The sequence below is a fragment of the Aquarana catesbeiana genome, linkage group LG01, assembly GCF_042186555.1.
Source record: "Aquarana catesbeiana isolate 2022-GZ linkage group LG01, ASM4218655v1, whole genome shotgun sequence".
In the NCBI taxonomy this organism is placed as follows: Eukaryota; Metazoa; Chordata; class Amphibia; order Anura; family Ranidae; genus Aquarana; species Aquarana catesbeiana.
Window position 1 is genome coordinate 181,148,547 of NC_133324.1, and position 22,788 is coordinate 181,171,334.

Sequence of the window (22,788 nt, forward strand, 5' to 3'; positions counted from 1 at the left end):
CTGAACTGCAGCTAATATTTTACAATTCATTACAACAAACTGTTGTTTTTTTCTTTTTGGGATAAAGGTTTATATAAATAAAAGCTGATCATTTTAGGTATCCCAGCCAGTGTTAAATTGTCTGTGTTCTTTGTAATTGCAAGAGAGTTTTTTTGTTGAAAAACAATAGACTTACTGGCCAGATCACCAGATGAAAATAAAAGAAAGAGAGCTAAAAAAGGAAACTAATACAGCCACATTTAGAAATTGGTAAGCAACAGTATAATAAATGTTTGCTTTGGGTCTTAATTCTGCTTTCATTTTAATACAATGATCAAAATTTCGATCTATAGCTGTAGCTAAAGGTTCTATGCTCATTCAATGGCGTGCTGTAAATTACAAGTCTTCAATACTGAAAGCCAGATGTGCTCCTGTGCAAAGGTGGCACCTGTATCATATGATGGTCGGTAGCTAAAAGCTCACAGTGGCTTTGTAAATAAAGTGCAAGGTATAGTCATTATGGGTTAGACACTTTAACCCATAGCAAACCAAAAGAAATCTTAATGAAGTCAAATCCATTTAGAGAAATAGACAGCTTAGATAGAAACAAATAAAAAATCCCAGACAGTAAATGTTAAATGTTTTATTCTTCTCTATAACTGGAACAACCTGTTGCCATATGATTATCACTATATATTTGCTGCACAATAAATATATGTATCTGAGTCATGCCTTACTGTTTTATAGAAAATATAACAATATCAAATTTGGGAGAAGACCTTGCGTAAATAGAAATGTTCAGTTTTAAATTCTAGAAAATGTAATTGTTGAAATCAATATTGATTTCAATATTGTGTTTTGTGTGTACAGGTATGCATCTACAGGCAGGCTAAGCTTGCTGTGTTTACTGACCTTGGGACAAGCATGAAATCAGTCATTTGCCAAAGTAGCTTATATGTGGGACTCAATTTTCATCCTATATACTATGCCAAAAACATTTTATACTGACACATGCTCAGATTAGAGCATGATTTGCAAGCAGGTCAACATTAGTCATACATCTTATGACTTCAGTTAATGAAAAACTGGTACCAAACAACTTATCAAACTCTGTGGTAACATCACTGCGTTTGACTAGCTAGGTACAGCCTAGGAGCAAGGCCCCTTTCACAAGGGGCGGATTCCATTCCGATCAGCAGAGGATCTGTGAGCTGATCCCCTGCTGATCGGAGTAGAGCGTGGGGATAATACTTTCGTGTCGGCTCAGTTTCTGGACAGAGCCCACTCTTCTTTATGGGCATCCTGGAGTAAATGGACTCTGTTATCCATTTACACCTGGCTACCTCCGATCTGGAGTTCTCTTACATTTTTGTTTTTTCGGACCCAAAGGTAGACCGAAAGATAGGTGGGTGTAAACTGACACAAGTCTGTCTAAGAGGAAAAGAAGAACAGCTTCTATTGAAGATTTCTCATACAGGTATTTTGTTACCTGATACAGCCCCTCTAAGTGAAAACTAAAGTTTCGTTAGGGATGATAATATAAATGCTACACAAATAATTTTGCCATTTAATGAATTACATAAAAGTACCTCCCTCACTTAAAAAAAAAAAAAAGTGAGATATAAAGTGCAGAAACGTAAAGTTGCTTGTAGTGTCTTTCAGCCACTCCACAAGACAAGATGTTCTGCCAAAACATACCTTTAGCACGTCCAAGTGTTGTCAAAGTCTGCCCTCTAGCATCTCACTCATGCTTACACAGTGAGGCAACCCGTTATAAAAAAGAGCTAATGGAAATGTATGAGTGGCAGGAAGAAGTGGTCAAACTTTGACACAACCAGTTTTCAGACACAGGGGCTTTACTAAAAACTGCTGCAACCCTAGGTTCCTGCACTTTACCAAGAAAAAATAAAAGACAGATATATAGTGACAGGGTAATGTTAAGCATTATGCCTGCATTTTAGTCTGCAATCAGCTAAGAAATTCTAATATTGCCAACAAAATTCAGATTTATCTCCCTTAGATTATAGAAAAGATTTTTCAGAATAATTATCTTATGCTCCTGCACAAGGCTTATAATCTTTATCAGAAATCTGAAAGCCCTCAAATTATGTGCATCCCTGCTATATCTTTAGGTTCACTGAAGAATTTTTATCTTTGATGAAATAGTTGAATTCTGTGCATCATAACTTGATCTTGTGAATACAGTAAAGGGCACTCCTCTCCCACCTACAGCACTATTTTAAAAGATCTGACTAGGTGCATGGAAATGGCCTATTTCTATAACCACAGAACTAACATAGCTAAAGATTTGCAATAAAAATTCTAAGTTCCTTGTACCCTAGAGACTAACACTGATGGTTTAAGAGTTAAAACAAAGGCTGATAAATAACTGCTAAAGTATTTTAAGGTGTTAATCTTACTTCAATGCCAATGTTTCCTTCAAAGTTCCATATTTACTCCATCCATCCTAGAAATTATGTTTATCAAACAAACAGCACCTCACATAGGTCTACAGACAATCTTTTAACACGCAAGCACAAAGCATATAAGCTGAAGGATGATGTATTGGATCTTTTGAAATTGGAACCAATAGCTCAAACACATGAAGTCATATATACACCCAAACCTCCTGTGACCATTTTGTATGTTCTTTAATGACAACTCAGAATAGAAAATTGGGAGGAACCTTTGTATGTACAAGAACAAATGTTCCAATGGCCAGTTCACATGAATTAGATGGACATGATGAATAATCTTCTATAGTTCCTGTTCTGCAAAGGCTGCATAAATTATAGAGAATGAACTAATTGAGCAGATATAAAATGGAACAGGGAAAAACATCAAGGAAACCTAGTTTGTTACATTGTTGTTTTTTTTAGAAGGAATATGGAAGAGTGAGAATTTGATGCTACTAGAACTCACGTGTTTTTATAACACAAAATCAGAACATGTTACAATCACCTTTCACGCATTTATATCAACCTTATCTAATGGCAACCATACAGAACTAATATTTCAGAACCCAAGCACCCTGAAATATATTATTGTCACGCAGTAGATGACTCCCCAATCCCAGCAAAACACCCAGCACCTAGCAAGCAATGTCATACTGAATGGGGAAACAAGTTCAAACAAATAAATCAATGACTTATAGTCTATACTGCTGAATAAAACTGCAAAATGCAGTATCCGTGACGTCTTTGTTGTGTTGATGTGGAAAGAATTAGGAGACAGAAGATGCATTTGGTGTCCAGCCCATCTGATAAGCCCGTTCCAAAGTTCTCTTGCAGTCCTGAAGAACAGTACTAAAAGTAATGTGTGGATATTGCTGAACCAGCTGCTCCACCGTGGTCTCATTCACCTGCAAAAACACAGAAAGGACACAGCTGTTGATGGAAATCTCAAAACAAAAATCATAAGTAAATTTACAAAATATCTTATTTAAATCTAGTAGGTATTCTTTTGCATTAAAGGTGTACATCAGAAGTCTCCATATTGAAGTTTAAATCTTTACCACCGCCAATCCCCAGTTGCTATACTGATTAAATATATCATTGAGTTGGAGTCTACAATGGCTATTTTGGTCCTAAACATACATACACAAACTGCTGAAAGCTCAAGCCAACGGCCACACTGCATACACCATGTGTTCTTCATTCTATAGGAGAGCAGTAGCTACCTTGGTATTTATTTAAAGTATAAATTATACTAGAATGCTCTCATCTAAGAAAGCATGGTTTTCAGGAAAAAATAGGATGTTTGTAGTTACCATAAAATATAGTAATTCTTAGACATTTCAGTTATACTGCCATCTTCAAAAGGTTTGGACACTGCCAAACAAAGAATGTCAAGCCAACCCCCAAATGTCATGCCTTAGTTTTGTGAGTGAGAAGTACCTAAGGTCAATAACTCAGAGAGGCAGGACCTGTGTCACTCTAAAGCAGGGGTCTCAAAATGGTGGCCCTCCAGCTGTTGCGAGACTAAAAGTCCCATCATGCCTCTGCCTGTGGGAGTCATGCTTGTAACTGTCAGCCTTGCAATGCCTCATGGGACTTTTAGTTTCGCAACAGCTGGAGGGCCTCCAGTTTGAGACCCCTGCTCTAAAGACTTCAAGAGGATGATTTTACAGTTTTAAAAAAAAACATTTTTTCATTATCCATTGAGGGACACTGGAATGTTGTAATTCATACATACTTGGGATGTCTAAAAGCAGTCCAATTGAAGGGTGGTCAAGAACCACTGAGAGATCTAATGGATGTGCAAATCCACTTACAAGGGGAATCTGAAACAATCAACACTTGGATGAAGGCTGGATAAAAAAAGAAAAAAGCTAATTTGGAGATTGCCATGATCAAAGAAAGGAAAATGGAGGATCAACCTGTTGCTCCAGACAAGGACAGGTAATCACTACTAGGGGAAAAAAGATATTTACTGGGGTAAAGGCCCAAGCTTTGAAAAGCCAATGCTTGACTGCAGGGAAAGTAATGACAGAGAAGGCATGTCCAAATGAAAAAAAAAATCCCATCCAATTATCAGTTAAAGGCTGAAGTGGAACTTCAGGAAAAGAAAGGTTGGATAAACAAGGAAAGTGAAAGCAAAAGATGAACAAATGAGTACCCGAAGGCTTAAGTGGAACACCCATAACCCTTGTGTTCAGAGAGATGGAGGTCCAAAACTGAGGGATACACCTGACAGCTAAATTTTCTCGGAAGAGATGTACATGGATATGACAGTCCTCTTAGCAGCACATCTAAATGGAGAGAGTGAAAAAAACAAACTGGAGATGAGAACGGTAGTAATCCAAAATTCCTTCAAAAGAAAAGGTTAGGTGATCAAACACCTTTTTAATGGGTTGGCAGGGAGGGAGAATATAGATGATAAGGAGACTTTCCAACATACTTTCAAAAGTGTGTCAGGGTACAGTAGCCACAATATGGCCTACCAAACCATTAAATGCATAATTCTAGGAATAATGAAACTGAGCCTAGTAAAGGACACATTTGCCCCCATAGCAGGTAGGAGCAGTAATAAATGTACTAGCACTAGGAACAATTAGTCCAATAGAGCAGTGGTTCTCAACCTCAGTCCTCAAGTACCCCCAACAGGCCATGTTTTGGGAATTTCTCTTAGATAAAATAGCTGTATAAAATAGCTGTCCAAAATACCAAGCCATTGACTCTGATTTAAAGCACCTGTGCAAGATAAAGAAAAACCTGCAAACTTGGCCTGTTGGGTGTACTTGAGGACTGAGGTTGAGAGCCACTGTAATAGAGGATAGGAATGCGATCCCTCTTCCGGTAATTAGGCCCCACAAAGACCTTCAGACGTATGCTACCTCACTAAGGAGAACTCTGAAGCTGGGTAATAAAATGTCTTGTTCACGGACCTTACAGGGAAGTACAGGACTTATAAAAGTTGGATATTTCCTTGTTAGGAAGATAGTAGGCAAAGTTACCTGCATGACCCCCACTGTTTAAAGTGGGGAACAACAGATATAGGAATGTGGAAGTAATACCCAAGTCTATTAAGGAAACAGTGTGGACTACAAAGAACATACTTAAAGGGGTTGTAAAGGTAATTTTTTTATTGTTTAAAAATAACAAACATGTTATACTTACCTTCACTGTGCAGCTCGTTCTGCACAGAGTGGCCCCGAACCTGCTTTTCTGGGGTCCCTCGGCGGTTGTTTCAGCTCCTCCCCGCAGGAACTATCGACCTTAATGCGAGCTCCCTCGCATGGTGGTTAGTTCTTGCGGGCGCGCTCCCGTGATACAGCCGGCGGCTATAGCCTTAATATAATATATTATATAATGCATTAAGGTGAAAAACTTTTTACCTTTACAACCCCTTTAACACTGATTAGAGCAGGGAGTCAAATCAATCAGTCAAGTACAGGAGAAGTACTCAAAGTTTTCTTGAGGTGAAGATCTTTCAGCCTCAAAGTGCAGTCCAAAGAGAGATCCCTTGAATTTGGGAAAGTGACTGTTACCATGAACAAGACTCAAAATACCCTAAGAAAATTATTTTTTGCGTTATTCTCTCAGCTGGTAATTTGTACAAATCTAATGTACATTTTTTTTTTTTACAAAGACCCCCTAAGACAGGGATATGCAATTAGCGGACCTCCAGCTGTTGCAAAACTACAAGTCCCATCATGCCTCTGCCTCTTGGTGTCATGCTTGTGGCTGTCAGAGTCATGCTATGCCTCATTGGACTTGTAGTTCTGCAACAGCTGGAGGTCCACTAATTGCATATCCCTGCCCTAAGAGATTGTGGCTAGGAGTTGCAACCAAAATACCAAAATGAATGTTCCTGTTTTGTACTAAATGTTGCTGCTAGAAAGGAAAGGTTTACCTGGGTATGGGTTAATACTGATCTCGGATTGCCCAAATTAAACATACATTTTTTTTTATACCATGTGCTTTATCACCATCTACTCTATAATGTGCACATTCTGTATGTTGGTGCTAAGTGTATGATGGTGTTGGTATACTGGTGGGAAGAAAGCAAAAACATTAATTCTATTATTACCACCCTATTGAAATTTCACTCACTTGTCCTTGAAGTGCATGAAGGTTATACAGCCAACTAACTAAGATGTGTTGGGGTAATATTCATTAGTGTGTCTCCTAAGTATTTTACTGTATATGGATGCAAAGTGACTATTAACAGATTCTTCGTCTTGTGAGTGCTCACAAAAACAATTAGCAGTTTTAAAAAGAAACATATTTAAGAGAGTGAAGTAGCTCTCTGCTGGTTGTCTGAATATGCACATTACATATATTATTTGGTTGCATGCAATATGGCAGTTTATAGAGATAGTTACAAACATATGCACTTTTAAAGAAATGCTTTGCAATTATTGTTTAGCTTAAACATAAAGACCCAGCATCCTACTGAGTTGATTACTTCAATTATTGCCACTGCACAATCCTGTCGTGATGCAGGGGATCAATGTGCAATGAATCCCAGCTTTTGGATGCACTTGCTTTTTATCCTGACATATTCTTCCTTATATTGCTGATATACAAAGCGATACAAGATACAGGTTCAAGGTTAAGCACAGAATAAAATACAAACACTAGAACTATTGAAACATTTCTATTGCTTACTGTGTGCATACTGCAAATTGAATAGAAATAATCTACTTTAGAAAGCAGAATTATAGCTGATAGAACAGTTTTATTTGATGCAATCTCTAAGAATTTCTCCTTGTTCTTGCTTTTCTGAAAAATAAATACACCTTGCTGTTTTCTACAGTTCAAAGTGAATTGGGAATACTTGCCTTCAGCATCGAGATTTTATTTTAGGAGTATCACTTAGTGGTAGGCAGAGAGTTAAGGGTTAGGAGAATAAGATTAAATGTTAGATTAAAAGATAGGGTTGGAGAAAGGGTTACATATTTTGAACAAGCAGTGTTATTTTTAAGTTACAGGTTAAAGTTTAGATCAGAGTTAAAGCCTAAATACCATAGAGAAGAAGTCCATACTTTCCATTGGCTGTCTGGTGGTTGGGTTGTCTCAGGCTCGAAAACACTACAGCAGAAGGGGCAAGGGGTGGCTGAGTTTGAGGTGGCCTGGAGTCCAGTGCTGGATCACCATTCTCCACTCCTGGTAAAGGAGCTGTGAAGGGTTATGTGATATTGAACTCAGGAAAGTAAAACAAATGGGGTTGGAGGGTGAAACTAGAAGAACAGAGGGTGTTTAACTGCTTGCCGCCCGCGTAACGTCACATGACGTCACGGACTTTGAGCGGTGATATCTGACTGATGCCTGCAGCTACAGGCATCATTCAAGATATCTTTTTTTTAGAGCCGGCGATTCTATTCAGCCGCTTGATCGTTCTTGCGATGCTTCTCCCGGCTTGCCCCTGCCATCAGCAAACTATATTATATATATATATATTACAGGTATCTGTACCCACTTCCGGCATAGATAGCCGCAGAATCTGCGGTTATTTATGCCACTTCCTGCTCCCTCCCCGCTGCCTGCTGGGAAACACACAGGTCCCAGAGGCAGCAGGGACCATCCGTATTGCGCTGCGCGACTCGCGCATGTGCAGTAGGGAACCGGGAAGTGAAGCCGCACGGCTTCACTTCCTGATTCCCTTACCGAAGATGGAGGCGGCAGCACCCGAGGACGGAGAGACGCTTCGGCCTCGGGTGCCGACATCGCGGGCGCCCTGGACAGGTAAGTGTCCATGTTTTAAAAGTCAGCAGCTGCAGTATTTGTAGCTGCTGACTTTTTAAAAAAATTTTTTCGGCGGCGCTCCGCTTTAAATAGATAGCGCTCCAGGCATGTAAAATCTCAGCTGGTTAAAGAGCCAGCACCCGTCGGCGTCCTTAACAGTTACTAAATAGGTGTTTGTTAAGGAGCTGGCACCCGGTGCTGGGAACTAAAGGAAAGGCCTGTGTGAGCTACAAGTCACAGCTTGCATTGGACTATGGAGCCTTGCATGACAGTGCTGATTGGCCCAGCACCATCACATTTGCCTCCATACCAGTAAGTATGAGATATTTGCTTCAGCTCCTGGCACTGAAAAAAACAGCAGGGGACCAAAGTAAAGGTAAGTGTATGCTATGTGGGGCTGGGGAGGTTAACGGCTAATTTCAGCAATAGCAAAAAGGTACATATCACACCTATATTTAGGGTGTAACATGCTGCTAAGCAACCCACCCCCCACCCCCATAGTGTCCCCTTCCCATGATAGTTTGTGAAACAAATTTAAATGCCAGCGCATAGGATAATTACATACAGTGCCTTGAAAAAGTATTCATACCCCTAGAAATTTTCCATATTTTGTCATGTTACAACCAAAAATGTAAATTCATTTTTTGGGGGATTTTATGTGATAGACCAACACAAAGTGGCACATAATTGTGAATTGGAAGGAAAATGATAAATGGTTTTCAACATTTTTTACAAATAAATATGTGAAAAGTGTGGTGTGCATTTGTATTCAGCCCCCTAGTCAAAACTTTGTAGAACCACCTTTCACTGCAATTGCAGGTGCAAGTCTTTTTGGATATGTCTCTACCAGCTTTGCACATCTAGAGTGACATTTTTGCTCATTCTTCTTGGCAAAATAGCTCAAGCTCTGTCAGACTGGATGGAGAGTGTCTGTGAACAGCAATTTTCAAGTCTTGCCACAGATTCTCCATTGGATTTAGGTCTGGGCTGTGACTGGGCCATTCTAACACATGAATATGCTTTGATCTAAACCATTCCATTGTAGCCCTGACTGTATATTTAGGGTCATTGTCCTGTTGGAAGGTGAACCTCCACCCCAGTCTCAAGTCTTTTGCAGACTCGAACAGGTTTTCTTCTAACAATAAGGGGGAATAAAAATTTGAGACTTTGAATGACAGAATATGTACATATTATGGTAAAGTTGTACATATTCTGTTAGTTTTAACTGCATTCAGGTGAACAGCATTTTAGTGGCTCTATTCTGCTAATTGGCAGATGACTCTCGCTGTGTAAAGCATTTAAACTTGGCCCTCTTTCCTCTCCGTATCACTTGAGAAAGGAGCGTGTATGTTCCGTACGAGCTTTGCGCATTGCTCTGAAACGCATTGTGGTTCTCTCTCCTTACCCCAGTGACATCACACGCCTACTGGCACTGCGCCTCAAGCTGGTTCCATCCAATTTACCCGGAACTACTCAGGACTTGCTGGCTTCTTCCTGATTTACTGTGGTCATCGCGGGGGGGGGGTAAACTCTCAGACCGGAGGCGTTAAGGACTTTTCCGGCGAGCTCCTTTCCATAGATGAGCTTACTTTTCCTAACCTTGATGTGAGTGTTCATTTGACTGCTTGCAATTGTACATAATAAATATTGCACCTAGAGGCGCTTTTCTGTTTTCTCTCCATGATAGGTTGTGGGGATTCATCCCCTCCACAGTCACCTTTGAATGAATAAACTACAAGTCCAGTCTCCTACCATGGTAGATGGACTTGTAGTTCTCAGTGGAACATGTGTGTGGGAATCAGTGCACTTGTAGTCCATGACACTTCCTCCAGCTCTCCAACTGAAAGCCTGTTTGGAGGTAAAAGCAGAGAGCTGGAGAAAGGGTCCACAAGGGCCTGGCATTGCACCCAAGATCCAAAGATTGAAGGTGCAATGCTTTGCAGGCTCCTAGTAAAAAAAAAAAAAAAGTAATAAATGCACATTTTTTTAAATTCTCTACAAAAATATGTGTATTTTTATTTTATTTTTTTAAAGTGAACTTAGCCTTGAAAGCAAACCTACTGGGTTGCTCAGACTGGATAGAGCACAGGTTTTTTTTGTCTCTTTTTAATGCCAGACTGTGTCCCCTCACATGTAGCATTGCACCCAGAATGAATGCAGCAGCAGTCTCTGATCAGACTTCTCTCTTTACTCTGTTGCATCAGTCATTTACTGTCCTTTAGACTGCTTATCAAAAAACAAACAATTTGCCAACAAGTTAGGTATAGACACAGGCATCAAAAAGAGAAGAATAATTCCAGGGCCAACATTAGTGGTTAACTCTATGTTGAAGATGTGTTAAGGCCTATAAAGCGTTACCTACAGTGCCTTGCAAAAGTATTCACCCCCTTGGCTTTTTACCTATTTTGTTACATTACAGCCTTTAGTTCAATGTTTTATTTAATCTGAATTATATGTGATGGATCAGAACACAATAGTCTAAGTTGGTGAAGTAAAAATATATACATAAAACTATTTTTCAGAAATAAAAAACTTATAATTGGCATGTGCGTATGTATTCACCCCCCTTTGTTATGAAGCACATAAAAAGCTCCCAACCAATTACCTTCAGAAATCACATAATTAGTGAAATGATGTCCACCTGTGTGCAATCTATGTGTCACATGATCTGTCATTACATATACACACACCTTTTTTGAAAGGCCCCAGAGGATGCAACACCCAAGCAAGAGGCACCACTAACCAAACACTGCCATGAAGACCAAGGAACTCTCCAAACAAGTAAGGGACAATGTTGTTGAGAAGTACAATTCAGGGTTAGGTTATAAAAAAAAATACAAATCTTTGATTATCCCTAGGAGCACCATCAAATCTATCATAACCAAATGGAAAGAACATGGCACAACAGCAAACCTGCCAAGAGACGGCCGCACACCAAAACTCACGGACTGGGCAATGAGGGCATTAATCAGAGAGGCAGCACAAAGACCTAAGGTAACCCTGGAGGAGCTGCAGAGTTCCACAGCAGAAACTGGAGTATCTGTACATAGGATGACAATAAGCCATACGTTCCATAGAGTTGGGCTTTATGGCAGAGTTGCTAGAAGAAAGCCATTACTTTCAGCAAAAAACAAAATGGCACGTTTTGAGTTTGCGAAAAGGCATGTGGGAGACTCCCAAAATGTATGGAGGAAGGTGCTCTGGTCTGATGAGACTAAAACTGAACTTTTTGGCCAAAGAAAACGCTATGTCTGGCGCAAACCCAACACATCACATCACCAGTGAAACATGGTGGTGGCAGCATCATGCTGTGGGGATGTTTTTCAGCAGTTGGGACTGGGAAACTGGTCAGAGTTGAGGGAAAGATGGATGGTGCTAAATACAGGGATATTCTTGAGCAAAACCTGTACCAGTCTGTGTGTGATTTGAGGCTAGGACGAAGGTTCATCTTCCAGCAGGACAATGACCCCAAACACACTGCTAAAACAACACTTGAGTGGTTTAAGGGGAAACATGTAAATGTGTTGGAATGGCCTAGTCAAAGATCAGACCTCAATCCAATAGAAAATCTGTGGTCAGACTTAAAGATTGCTGTTGACAAGCGCAAACCATCCAACTTGAAGGAGCTGGAGCAGTTTTGCAAGGAGGAATGGGCAGAAATCTCAGTGGTAAGATGTGGCAAGCTCATAGAGATTTATCCAAAGTGACTTGGAGCTGTGATAGCCGCAGAAGGTGGTTCTACAAAGTATTGACTTTAGAGGGGTGAATAGTTATGCACATTGACTTTTTCTGTTATTTTTTCCTATTTGTTGTTTGCTTCACAATAAAAAAAAACATCTTCAAAGTTGTGGGCATGTTCTGTAAATTAAATGATGCAAATCCTCAAACAATCCATGTTAATTCCAGGTTGTGAGGCAACAAAACACGAAAAATGCCAATGGGTGAATACTTTTGCAAAGCACTGTATGTTCAGTTTAGTTATTGTAGGTTGTCACAGAAAAACACAGTTTTAAGTTTTCACATATTTGATATCAATTTGCTTAACTCTTTTTCATCTTTTATATTTTGCATACATTTTAGAGATTGTATTGTGTTTGTGTGCACTAAAATTAATTTAATGGAATTTATTTTGAAAACATAGCTCTGATAAAAAGTAACATACATACTGTATCATGTAACTTAAAAAATTGCAAACACCATCGTGTTATTCTAACCAAACTATATAGTGCTCTGGGAGTTCTAAGTAATCTCCAGGTCTAAAATATGCATTTTTGAAATATGTACAAAAACATGAAAAGCAAAATGTCCCCAGCAGCAAAGGGGTTAAACTGTTGTGTGCTAAAGCCTATATAGTGACACCTATGGAGAATTTGAGTATCGTAGGTTGTTGGCATATCACTGCTGCAGTTTTGACACATTTGTTATCTATTTACTCAACTCTTTTCCAGTTTTTTTATTTTGCAGAAATGTTAGAGCTTTTATTGTGTGTGTGTTAAAATTAAATTGAAGGGTATTTTTAATTGATAATATAGCTTTGAAAAAAAGTAGCGCAGATATCATGTAAATTGTAACTGCTATCATGTTATTCTAACCAATATATATAGTGCTCTGGGATATCTAAGTAATCTCCGGACCTAAAAAGATGCATTTTTAACATATATGCAAAAAAATGAAGAAAAAAAAAGTCTCCATCAGTAAAAGGGTTGAACTGTCGTGTGCTATACATCACTACTTGACACCTTGTTTGCAGAAACTTGCCTTTACACTTCTTTTGCTGGAGATGCCAACTAAAGATCAATGTTATCAATTAAAAAATCCAAATCATCTATGCAAGCCCTAATTATCAGATTACTACATCTAATTACAAGTGTAGAACAGAGAGCTCTAGTAAGAACTAAAATAGTTTATAGGTCACCAGGCATTGAAAGTAATCTATTGTATCAGATGCAATTAGTTGCTAGTTATTAACCTGAGTTTATTATGGTGTTGGTCTTTACATCACGAATCATCCCTAGGAGAAGCATGCTGTTTAATTAAATGGTGCTTCTAATTGCAATGAATATAAATAATCATTTCATAGAAACTGGAAAATTGGAAAGTGTTGTAGTGTTCAACACTCCCCATTTCTGCTCTATGAAAGACTGGAATGATATACAGTGATTATGAATATGCTGCCTTTCATAACATGGTTATCACAAGCATGTGTTTTTGGAAGTTGACATTTTGAATTTATCATGCAAAAACAAAATGGCATTTATTTCAGCCAACAAGAGCTTTGCTCCAGCAACATGATATGTGGAGTTAAAAAAAAAACTGTAACAATAGCAGTTTGATGAGAAATGAATTCATTTTATTTTCATCATTTGGATCAATAACTCTCTGCTTCTACTGTGTCCTGTAGCCTGGAGGCAGTTGGGTAATCAATGGAATCAAACAGAGGAGCCCTTCACCCAGCTCAGAATCATCTCTGATCTTTTCTGGGAGCACTCTAGACACTTGTGAAATTCTAATTCATGTCAACTTCATATCAAAGAAATTCCACGGAGGTTTGGTCATAAAGAGTATCATAGTGGTAACGATTCAAAATCTATTTTTTGCTATATGTTTTTATGTCATCCAAGGCTTGCGTGCTCACTCCACTTTTGCTTGCAGCTCCTTTTGAAGTGCAATAGAACACACTGAACTAATATGCCTCTTATGCTTTAGAGAATGGTTTAATTTACTGCAATATTAAAAAGGGAGGGAGGAGGCAAACCAGCTGACCATCACCCAACACATTAGCTGTAATTTCCTTTAGTAAAGAACAGAGAAACTACATCAGATTGTATTTATTAGAAGCAGGACCACTGTTGAAAATGTAAAGCAAACTATTAAACCATGTCATTTTTAACAAGTGTTTGGGGTGAAGAAATTCTACAGCATCAAAGACAGATATTTTCCAGCATGGTGTACAGTTTCTAAGCCATTACTAATACATTCCATTTTCTTATAGGAAAGGAAATGATCTTTTATCTGTGAATATAATGAAACAACTTGTTCATGACACTATACATAAGGGCAGACTGTTTCTGTTAAAGTAAAATAGATGATAGATCTCCATATAAATGGCTGGCTAAAATTTTACATAAAGAACGGTAATTTAGATTTCAATTGTTTCAATTGTCAAACATCATTCATGATCCTTTTGCAGGAATTGTACAGGATGTCTAAATATGATTGTGCGGGTCAATAGGAAGAAGAGGCAAATCCAGTGTAATGCAACAGATACAAAACTTCCATGCAATATACAAAAGTCTTGGGATGTCTGCCTTTACACGCACATGAACTTTAATGGCATCCTAGACTTAGTCTGTAGGATCCAATATTGAGTTGGCCTACCCTTTGCAGCTATAACACCTTCAACTCTTCTGGGAAGGCTGTCCACAAGGTTTAGGAGTTTGTGTATGGGAATGTTTGACCATTCGTTCACAAGTGCATTTGTATGGTCAGGCACTGATGTGCAGTCTCCACTCTAATTCATCCCAAAGGTGTTCTATTGAGTTGAGGTGCAGGTCAGTCAAGTTTCCCCACTCCTATCTCGCTAATCCATGTCTTTATGGACCTTGCTTTGTGTACTGGTCCAAATTATTTGGTGGAGGAGGGATTATGGTGTGGGGTTGTTTTTCAGGGGTTGGGCTTGGCCCCTTACTTCCAGTGAAGGGAACACTTAAGGCATCAGCATACCAAGACATTTTGGACAATTTCATGCTCCCAACTTTGTGGGAAGAGTTTGGGGATGTCCCCTTCCTGTTACAATGTGGCTACTCACCAGTGCACAAATCAAGGTCCATAAAGACACGGATAAGCAAGTTTGTGGTGGAGGAACTTGACTAGCCTGCACAGAGTCCCAACCTCAACCCGATAGAACATCTTTGGGATGAACTGAGTGGTGTCTGAGAGCCAGGCCTTCTTATCCAACATCAGTGACTGACCTCACAAATGCGCTTCTGGAAGAATGGTCAAACATTCCCATAGACACACTCCTAAACCTTGTGGACAGCCATCTCAGAATATTTGAAGCTGGTATAGCTGCAAAGGGTGGGTCAACTCAATATTGAACACTACGGACTACGAAGAGAAAAAGAGAGCGGTCTGGGTACTGCCTCTTAATATGGCACAACTCCATCCCTGTAATACATATAATACCAATTAGCCCACGGGACTTTAAATGAGTTGGTCATAAAGGTCATAACAAATAAGTATAGTAAATTGATAAGGATTTATTAGGGTTCCAAGGACATAATCATAAATGAGCATAAAAACATCATGAAGCTTAGCTTGACCATTGACATGTTTGTTACAGTACTGAAAATACATAGTGTACATATACAAATTTTGTACTTGACGCATTTTGTGAGCTCTGCTCACTTCCTCAGGAGTTGCTGTATATGCAGAATATCTAGAAAATAGTAAGTATTGGCAAGATATAACATTCAATGATGTTTGTGGTTAGAAGAGAAGCATGTGGCCACTGAGAGGCAACCCATACTCACATTGTGAGTATGGGAGCTGAAGAGGCGTAACCCACAGCAACCAAACAGGGGCATGGTGGAGGGCGGACATGGTGAAGAAGGAGGATGAAAATGTTGTGTGTCCTGAAATGCCCCATTGGCCACATATGTCTTGACAGCTGTAATAAAGATGTATATGTATCTAAAAAAAATAACAATGAACTTGATAATGACCTGGGAGTATAAATAATGTAGTATCTCTATTGTAAAATGAAGTCCATGACATTGTGGGCATGAATGCAAACAGGACAGAAAGAGAATGAAAGAGAGATGTGAAGAGTGCGAGAATGTGAAGAGATGTAGAAATGGGAAAAGAAAGTGAAAAGGAGAAAAAGGAAAAGAATTTGTCCCTTGGTGTGCCTCATTAACCATATACAGCGTAGCAACAACACTAGAAGTAAAATGTATATAGGTCTAATGATAATCACCATAATGGTGGTATAGAGGTATAAAAGTGTAAATGTTTTCATAGCATCCATGTTGTGAACTGAAATGAAATGGGAGCACAGGCCAGGGTAGACATGGGAAAAATGAGGGTGAGAGAGAGACCAAGGTAAAGGGAGGAAACAGAGAAGTGAAAAATGTATAAGCAAAGGAAGTCCTGCTGGTTGATAATAGTGTTGTGGAGTGCAAATATATCAGATCACAGATTATATGTGCAAGTGCAGTAAAGCAAAATGGAGTGACAGGACTTCTGCATCACGGTGGCTCCACATTTGGCGTGCAGTGCATCATCTCGTTGGCTGGAGGTACTCGCGCATGTGTAGCGCGGGAAAGCACTGTAGCCACGTTACGTATAGCGTTAGGGGCGTGGCCCAATGCTTCCACTCGGGGATATAGGTTGGGGGCTCTGACCTGGCGAATGCTCTTCTTTTCCTCATCATTGAATGTTATATCTTACCAATACTTACTATTTCCTAGATATTCTGCATATACATCAACTCCTGAGGAAGCGAGCAGAGCTCGCGAAACGCGTAGAGTACAGAAGTTGTATATGTACACTATGTATTTTCAGTACTGCAACAAACATGTCAATGGTCAAGCTATGCTTCATGATGTTTTTATGCTCATTTATGATTATGTTCTTGGAACCCTTATAAATCCTTATCAATTTACTATACTCATTTGTTATGACCAACTAATTTAAAGTCCCATGGGCTAACTCGTTGTGTAATACTACGGACTAAGACGCCATTAAAGTTCATGTAAAGGCAGGTGTCCCAATACTTTTGACAATATAGTGTATGTCTGTGTGAGGAAGCTTGTGCTGACTGCTGGGTCGTTTCTCATCTATGGCAAGTACTGGAAGCAGCATTTTTACTGGGGCAAAATGAATTTTAAATTAACATCTTATGCTTACCTGCTCTGTGTAGTGGTTTTGCACAGAGCAAACCCGATCCGCCTCCTCTTGAGTCCCCCAGTGGGGCTCTTGGCTCCTCCCCCCTGAGCAGTGTCCTCAGTAGCAAGCTATTTGCTATGGGGGCACTGGTGCGTGCTCGTTCCCGAGCCCTGCTCTATGCGTCCATAAGATCCATCACATGCCTGTTGAAGGGGTCCTGCGTGGCTCCAAAACGTTGCACTATGTCATCTGTGATGTATTCATTATTTATTAAAGATTTGGACGTAATTGATGATCGGTGGTGTGCTGGCAAATATGTATTTTTGATGTCTCCAGTTCGAGCTGGTTGTTGCTGCAGCACCCACTACTCCTAAAGCCTTATCCACAAAAGTGTGTGATGGGAATATCGATACTACATAAAACACATAGAGCTGCAACTCCGCCCTGCCCCCTGCTCTCTCCTCAATGGCTCCCTGGCTGTGATTAATAAATTGTCTCAGCCAATGAGGAGAGAGAGACCTGGGACAGCGGAGGCTTCCGTGCACATAAATGGATCAAGAGGGGGCTCAGGTGAGTATTGGGGGGCTGTGAGGGGAGCTGCACACAGAAGGTTTTATACCTTCATGAATAGAATGCATAAATGTAAAAAACATTCGGCCTTTACAACCACTTTAAGGGCTTGTTCATTGCATTTCTACCGCTTAACAAACACTCCTATAGTGTTAGTATGGGCATTAGACTGGCATCAGTGAGCTTTAGTATGGGCCTTAGATTGGTGTTTTACAAGCATTAAAGAGTTAAAAAACGCTCCCCAACCACCCTATGCACAGTTTTGAAGCATCTGATGAGCGTTAAGGTGTATTAAAACTGCTCCACAAATGTATATTCCATTACAGGAAATAAACTAATCTTAACGCCCTCCCAACCGCACTGCAAATGCCTGCCAGAGCATTTGAATGGAAGGCTTTGAGAGGCTTCATACGCCTCCTGACTCAACACAAGGCTTCATGTTTTGATAATGTGAACAGCACTGTGTGCTGTCCATAGTATAATTTCCATAGGCGGTTGAGGGACGTTTTTAACGCCTTAGGCATCTCCAAAAATTAGTCACTAATCATCACTGGTAGGGGTACAGGACTATAAAGAGATAAAAAGGAGAGAGGCTTACATTTTTTAACCTCTTGCCACCAATGTAACATATGGGAAGCGGCAAAGAAGGTGGGCTTCAATGCCCACATGCAACGCAATTGTGTCTATGGGCAGCAGAGTTTTCTGTGCTGAGTACACACCCACAGCATGCTCCCAGACCAGAGACTGAGCTTTCAAAGACAGCTCTCAGTCTGTACCAATGATTGGGGCCTGGTGGGACTAACTCCCAATCATGTGATCATTGTGACAGCCAAACACAGCAGTCACAGATCTTCTACCCCCTCTTCCCCAGGCATATGAGCCCATTTAAAGGACACAGTGAAAGGTGGGAAGGAACTAAAGAAACGCTGGTCTAATCAAAAATTGTTATAGTGTGGCAGAGTTGTTCAGCTGTAAAAGGACTCATGCACACAGGAGGTTTTTTTCCACCCCTGGATGCCTTGCTTCAGAAGAGGAAAACACAGAAATCACAAAAAACGCACTGAAAGCTGTATTTTACATGCGAGTTTTTACACATTTGGTGTTAATGCATTCTATATATCAAAATATTATTTTATCCTAACCATTAGAATGCATTAACACGTAAATGTGCCTAAATGCGTCTAGCGTTATGCATTTTTTCCACCCAAATGCTCCTCCTCTGAATGTACAAGTGATTTTTTTCTTTTGTTTGTTCTGCCTCCAAAGGCCTGTAAATGCCTATGTGTGCATGGACACACAGGCTAACGTAGAGGGGCCTTAGAGGTACAAAAAAAAGAAAACAACAAATGCCTGTAAAAGCAGAGTTTTTGAAATTCTGCATGCATGAGGCCTAAGTATGACCTGGTAAATTTGTTTCAGTATTTGAACTTGTGACTGATAAAATACAAGAAGCTAAACTCCTTATCATGGAACCCATAATGTGTTGTCTTTGACATCCTACTTGAGAATAATTGTGTGTCAGTGAGAGAATTGTCATGTCTCAGCCAATCTCTACCCCTACCAGTTGATTAGAGCAGATGTGGCTATACAGAGGTTCTCAGACAGCTGCGTGCCGGGACAAGTCTGATTATTGGAGAAGAACAGGCTGAGTTCCCAGAAGAGCTGGAGAACTTAAAACCATGTACTCTCTTGCTTAGTGTGGTCAGTTTTTAATAGGAAAGCAGAGGGACTGGCAGGAACACCAGGGATTTCACACAAAGCAAGCAAAACAAAGAGAACAAGATACTGTTCCAAACAAGTACTAGGTACAACGGGCACATATCAGGAATATGAAATGTTAGGTTAACAAACACTTCAAACCTAGCTCTTTATACAACACTTGCTGTGAAGACATAAGCTAAATCTTAACGTGGGACTACACTGTATCTGAGAACCACAAACCAAATATGCTATGTAATTCATTTTTAATATTCAAAACACACTTCCCCATCCACACGTCTCAATGCTTTATATTGTTGAGAAATCACTTTGAAAAACACCCCTGAGCATTTCTGGCCAAAGCCTTCTTGAGTAACAGCAGATGATTCATGTAGCATATACTTCACGGAATCCACTTGCCCTTAGCTCAGGCAGGCAAGCAGGAGAGGGCGTGTTTAGCTTAGAAAGCCCCTCCTCCCCTCCTGAGATTTATGACATCATTTGCCTAGGCATAGAAACCAAGAAGTAACTGAAGAAATGTAAAAAAAAAAAAAGTCTAAAACAAGCAAATATGGTATATTTTCCTGTCTATTTACTAATAGTAGCAGCATAAGGATTAAAAATAGTCTATGTTGATTGACATAGTGAAGTTCCATTTTAATGTGTATGGCCAGCTTTAGTATTCATTGGTTATTAATTAAACATTAAGAGACACTTGATACTGGAAACCCATTTTACTGTGCTTGTATTCATTTGTTCCTAAATTTAAATGTTTACAGTAAAATGTATATATTTTTTTTAATGTAGGTCAATCCTATATTTTCAGGTTACTGCTTAATAAACAGTTACCCTCACTCTGTCTGGCATAAAGCAATCTATCTATTTCAATAGTTTGCATGTGCCTCCTAGGACCATTATACTGTAGAATCAAGCATAGTCATGTAGAAATGACAGAGCTTCTCTGAGCAGCTGTACCGCACCCTCCCTGCCACCCCCGGGCACTGTGCTGTGACATACAGGAGGGTGGGGAGGTGCAACGGCATTGCCAGTGCAGGGCATTCAGGTATTGCCCTGCTGCAATGCTGGCATCCTCTGCACCTCTCCCCGCTGACCGCTGCCTGTCACACTAGGGTAAAATAGCCAAGGAAGCTTTAACTAAGCTCCTCCTGGGCTCTTACCTGGGGGGGATATTTTTTGGTGGCATTTATACAGCTAGGGGGGAGGAGGGAAAAGAGGATTTAGGGGGGATAGGGGGATTTGTGCTAGGATTGAGATGTCAATCCAGTCAAGGATGTGGGGGTGGTACACTGCTGACCTTGAACTCTGTAAACTGTTCACCACTAAACTCTGCATGCTGTACACCGCGCACCCCTAAACTTTGTACCCTGTACATCGCGCATCCTGTACACTGTGAACCCCTGAGCTCTGTCCCCTGTGCATCCCAAGCTCTGCACCCTGTACACCCCTGAACACTGCATTCTATACACGGCACACCCCTGAACTCTGCACTCTATACACGGCACACCCCTGAACTCTGCACTATATACACTGCACACCCCTGAACTCTGCACTCTATACACGGCACACCCCTGAACTCTGCACTCTATACACGGCACACCCCTGAACTCTGCACTCTATACACTGCACACCCCTGAACTCTGCACTCTATACACTGCACACCCCTGAACTCTGCACTCTATACACTGCACACCCCTGAACTCTGCACTCTATACACTGCACACCCCTGAACTCTGCACTCTATACACTGCAGACCCCTGAACTCTGCACTCTATACACTGCACAACCCCTGAACTCTGCACTCTATACACTACAAACCCCTGAACTCTGCACTCTATACACTGCACAACCCTAAACTCTGCACTCTATACACTACATACCCCTAAACTCTGCCCTCTATACACTGCACACCTCTGAACTCCTCGTGGTTGAGTTCCTACACCTGTTCTGAGGAAAACAGCCATATAAATTATATATATATATATATTTATATAATATACACACACGTGTGCTTGAGCTTTGAGGTATCCACCCTAATGCAGTTGGCTGCGCACACCTATGGAATCAAATATCAATAAACTTTGACAATACAGTATTATCAAGTGATGCCACTGATCTGAGCTTCACATAAAGGGGTTGTAAACACTCTTTTTTTAAAAATAAAAATAACAAACATGTCTATACTTATCTGCTCTGTACAATCATTTTGCACAGAGCAGCCCCGATCCTCTTTTTCTGGGGTGCCCCACTAGTGCTCCAGGCCCCTTTTCATTGGGTACCCCTACAGAAAGCTGCTTTACCTGGGGGCACCCATGCAGGCTCATATAGAATGCATAAAGTAAAAAACCTCGAAGCTTTATAACTGAACTCTGAGCACCTTCTTTTAAACATATACCTCAACAGTCACAAAGGATATAAATACACGTTGTGTGCACCAAATGCCTTTACAAACCAGATACTAGCTTGTAAAAGTAGCAGTGACATCATTAATGTGCTTTATATAGCTTGTGCTCCACCCACTACAGGGTTCTGCACAAGGAGAGAGCAGCAGCGTCCATTCTTTATTACAAGAAACACCCGCACAGAGGACACAAAAATGTAAAGCACACCGATATTCAAACAGGAAAGAACATGCTTCATATATTTAGACAAGGTTTGCTAATCCCAGAGGTCAGCTTTAACGGAGTAGTTTGAGTTACAAGGTAACTGTGTTTAGATCAAATACACCAATTTTGTATGGATGCCAGTGACTTGAATCATCTTGTAGCTCTTGAGGCAGAGATCTCTTTACCTAAATTCACAGCTCTGTCACTTGCAGCTGTCATTATGAAGGACTCTCATTCTTGCTGTTGGGTCCTCCCTTTCTGACATATACATAAAACCTGTGCAATTTAAGAGCATTACATTTATGACTCAGACCTTTGGCTTCTGTCCTTCTTTCAAATGCCTTCCTAATTATATAAAACTTTTAAACCCTGCTAAGCTAAATCACTACTGAAATACCGTATGTACAACATTTTTGGTTAAAGCTGTTAGGCTCCATGCACACTGGACATTAAAATAACGTTATAAAAAACGGCAGTAGTTATGTAGTGAGTTTTTTTAACATTTTTGCAATAGCGTTTTTCCACCTCATCACTTTTTAAAAAAACATTTTTTTCAATGGATCAAAAACGTTAAACGCTGGTGAGCCACGTTTTTTGAGCGTTTGGCGTTTTTTGTGGTCAGAAAAACAACTCCTGAACGCGATTTTATGGCGTTCATAAAACAGCCCATAAACTCCACTGCTGATAAACATCCAAAAACGTCCATGTGTGCATGGACACATAGGATAACATAGAGGGGAGTTTATGGGCTGTTAAAAAAGAAAACGCCCAAACTCCCAAAAACGGTCGTTTATGAGCTTCAGTGTGCATAGAGCCTTACTATTATTACTATTGAGCAC

At 40.1% G+C, this 22,788-nt stretch overlaps 1 protein-coding gene across 1 annotated transcript in view; it reads right to left on the reverse strand.

Moving 5' to 3' along the window:
• Positions 1-607: 607 nt before the first annotated feature.
• The window catches only part of FBXL17 (F-box and leucine rich repeat protein 17), a 1,156,197-nt gene continuing 1,134,016 nt past the window's right edge, over positions 608-22,788 (reverse strand). Inside the window, exon 9 of the mRNA XM_073624587.1 lies at positions 608-3,340. Coding sequence (XP_073480688.1) covers positions 3,203-3,340 — 138 coding nt within the window. The 3' untranslated portion in view covers positions 608-3,202. The remainder of the gene's footprint in view (positions 3,341-22,788) is intronic.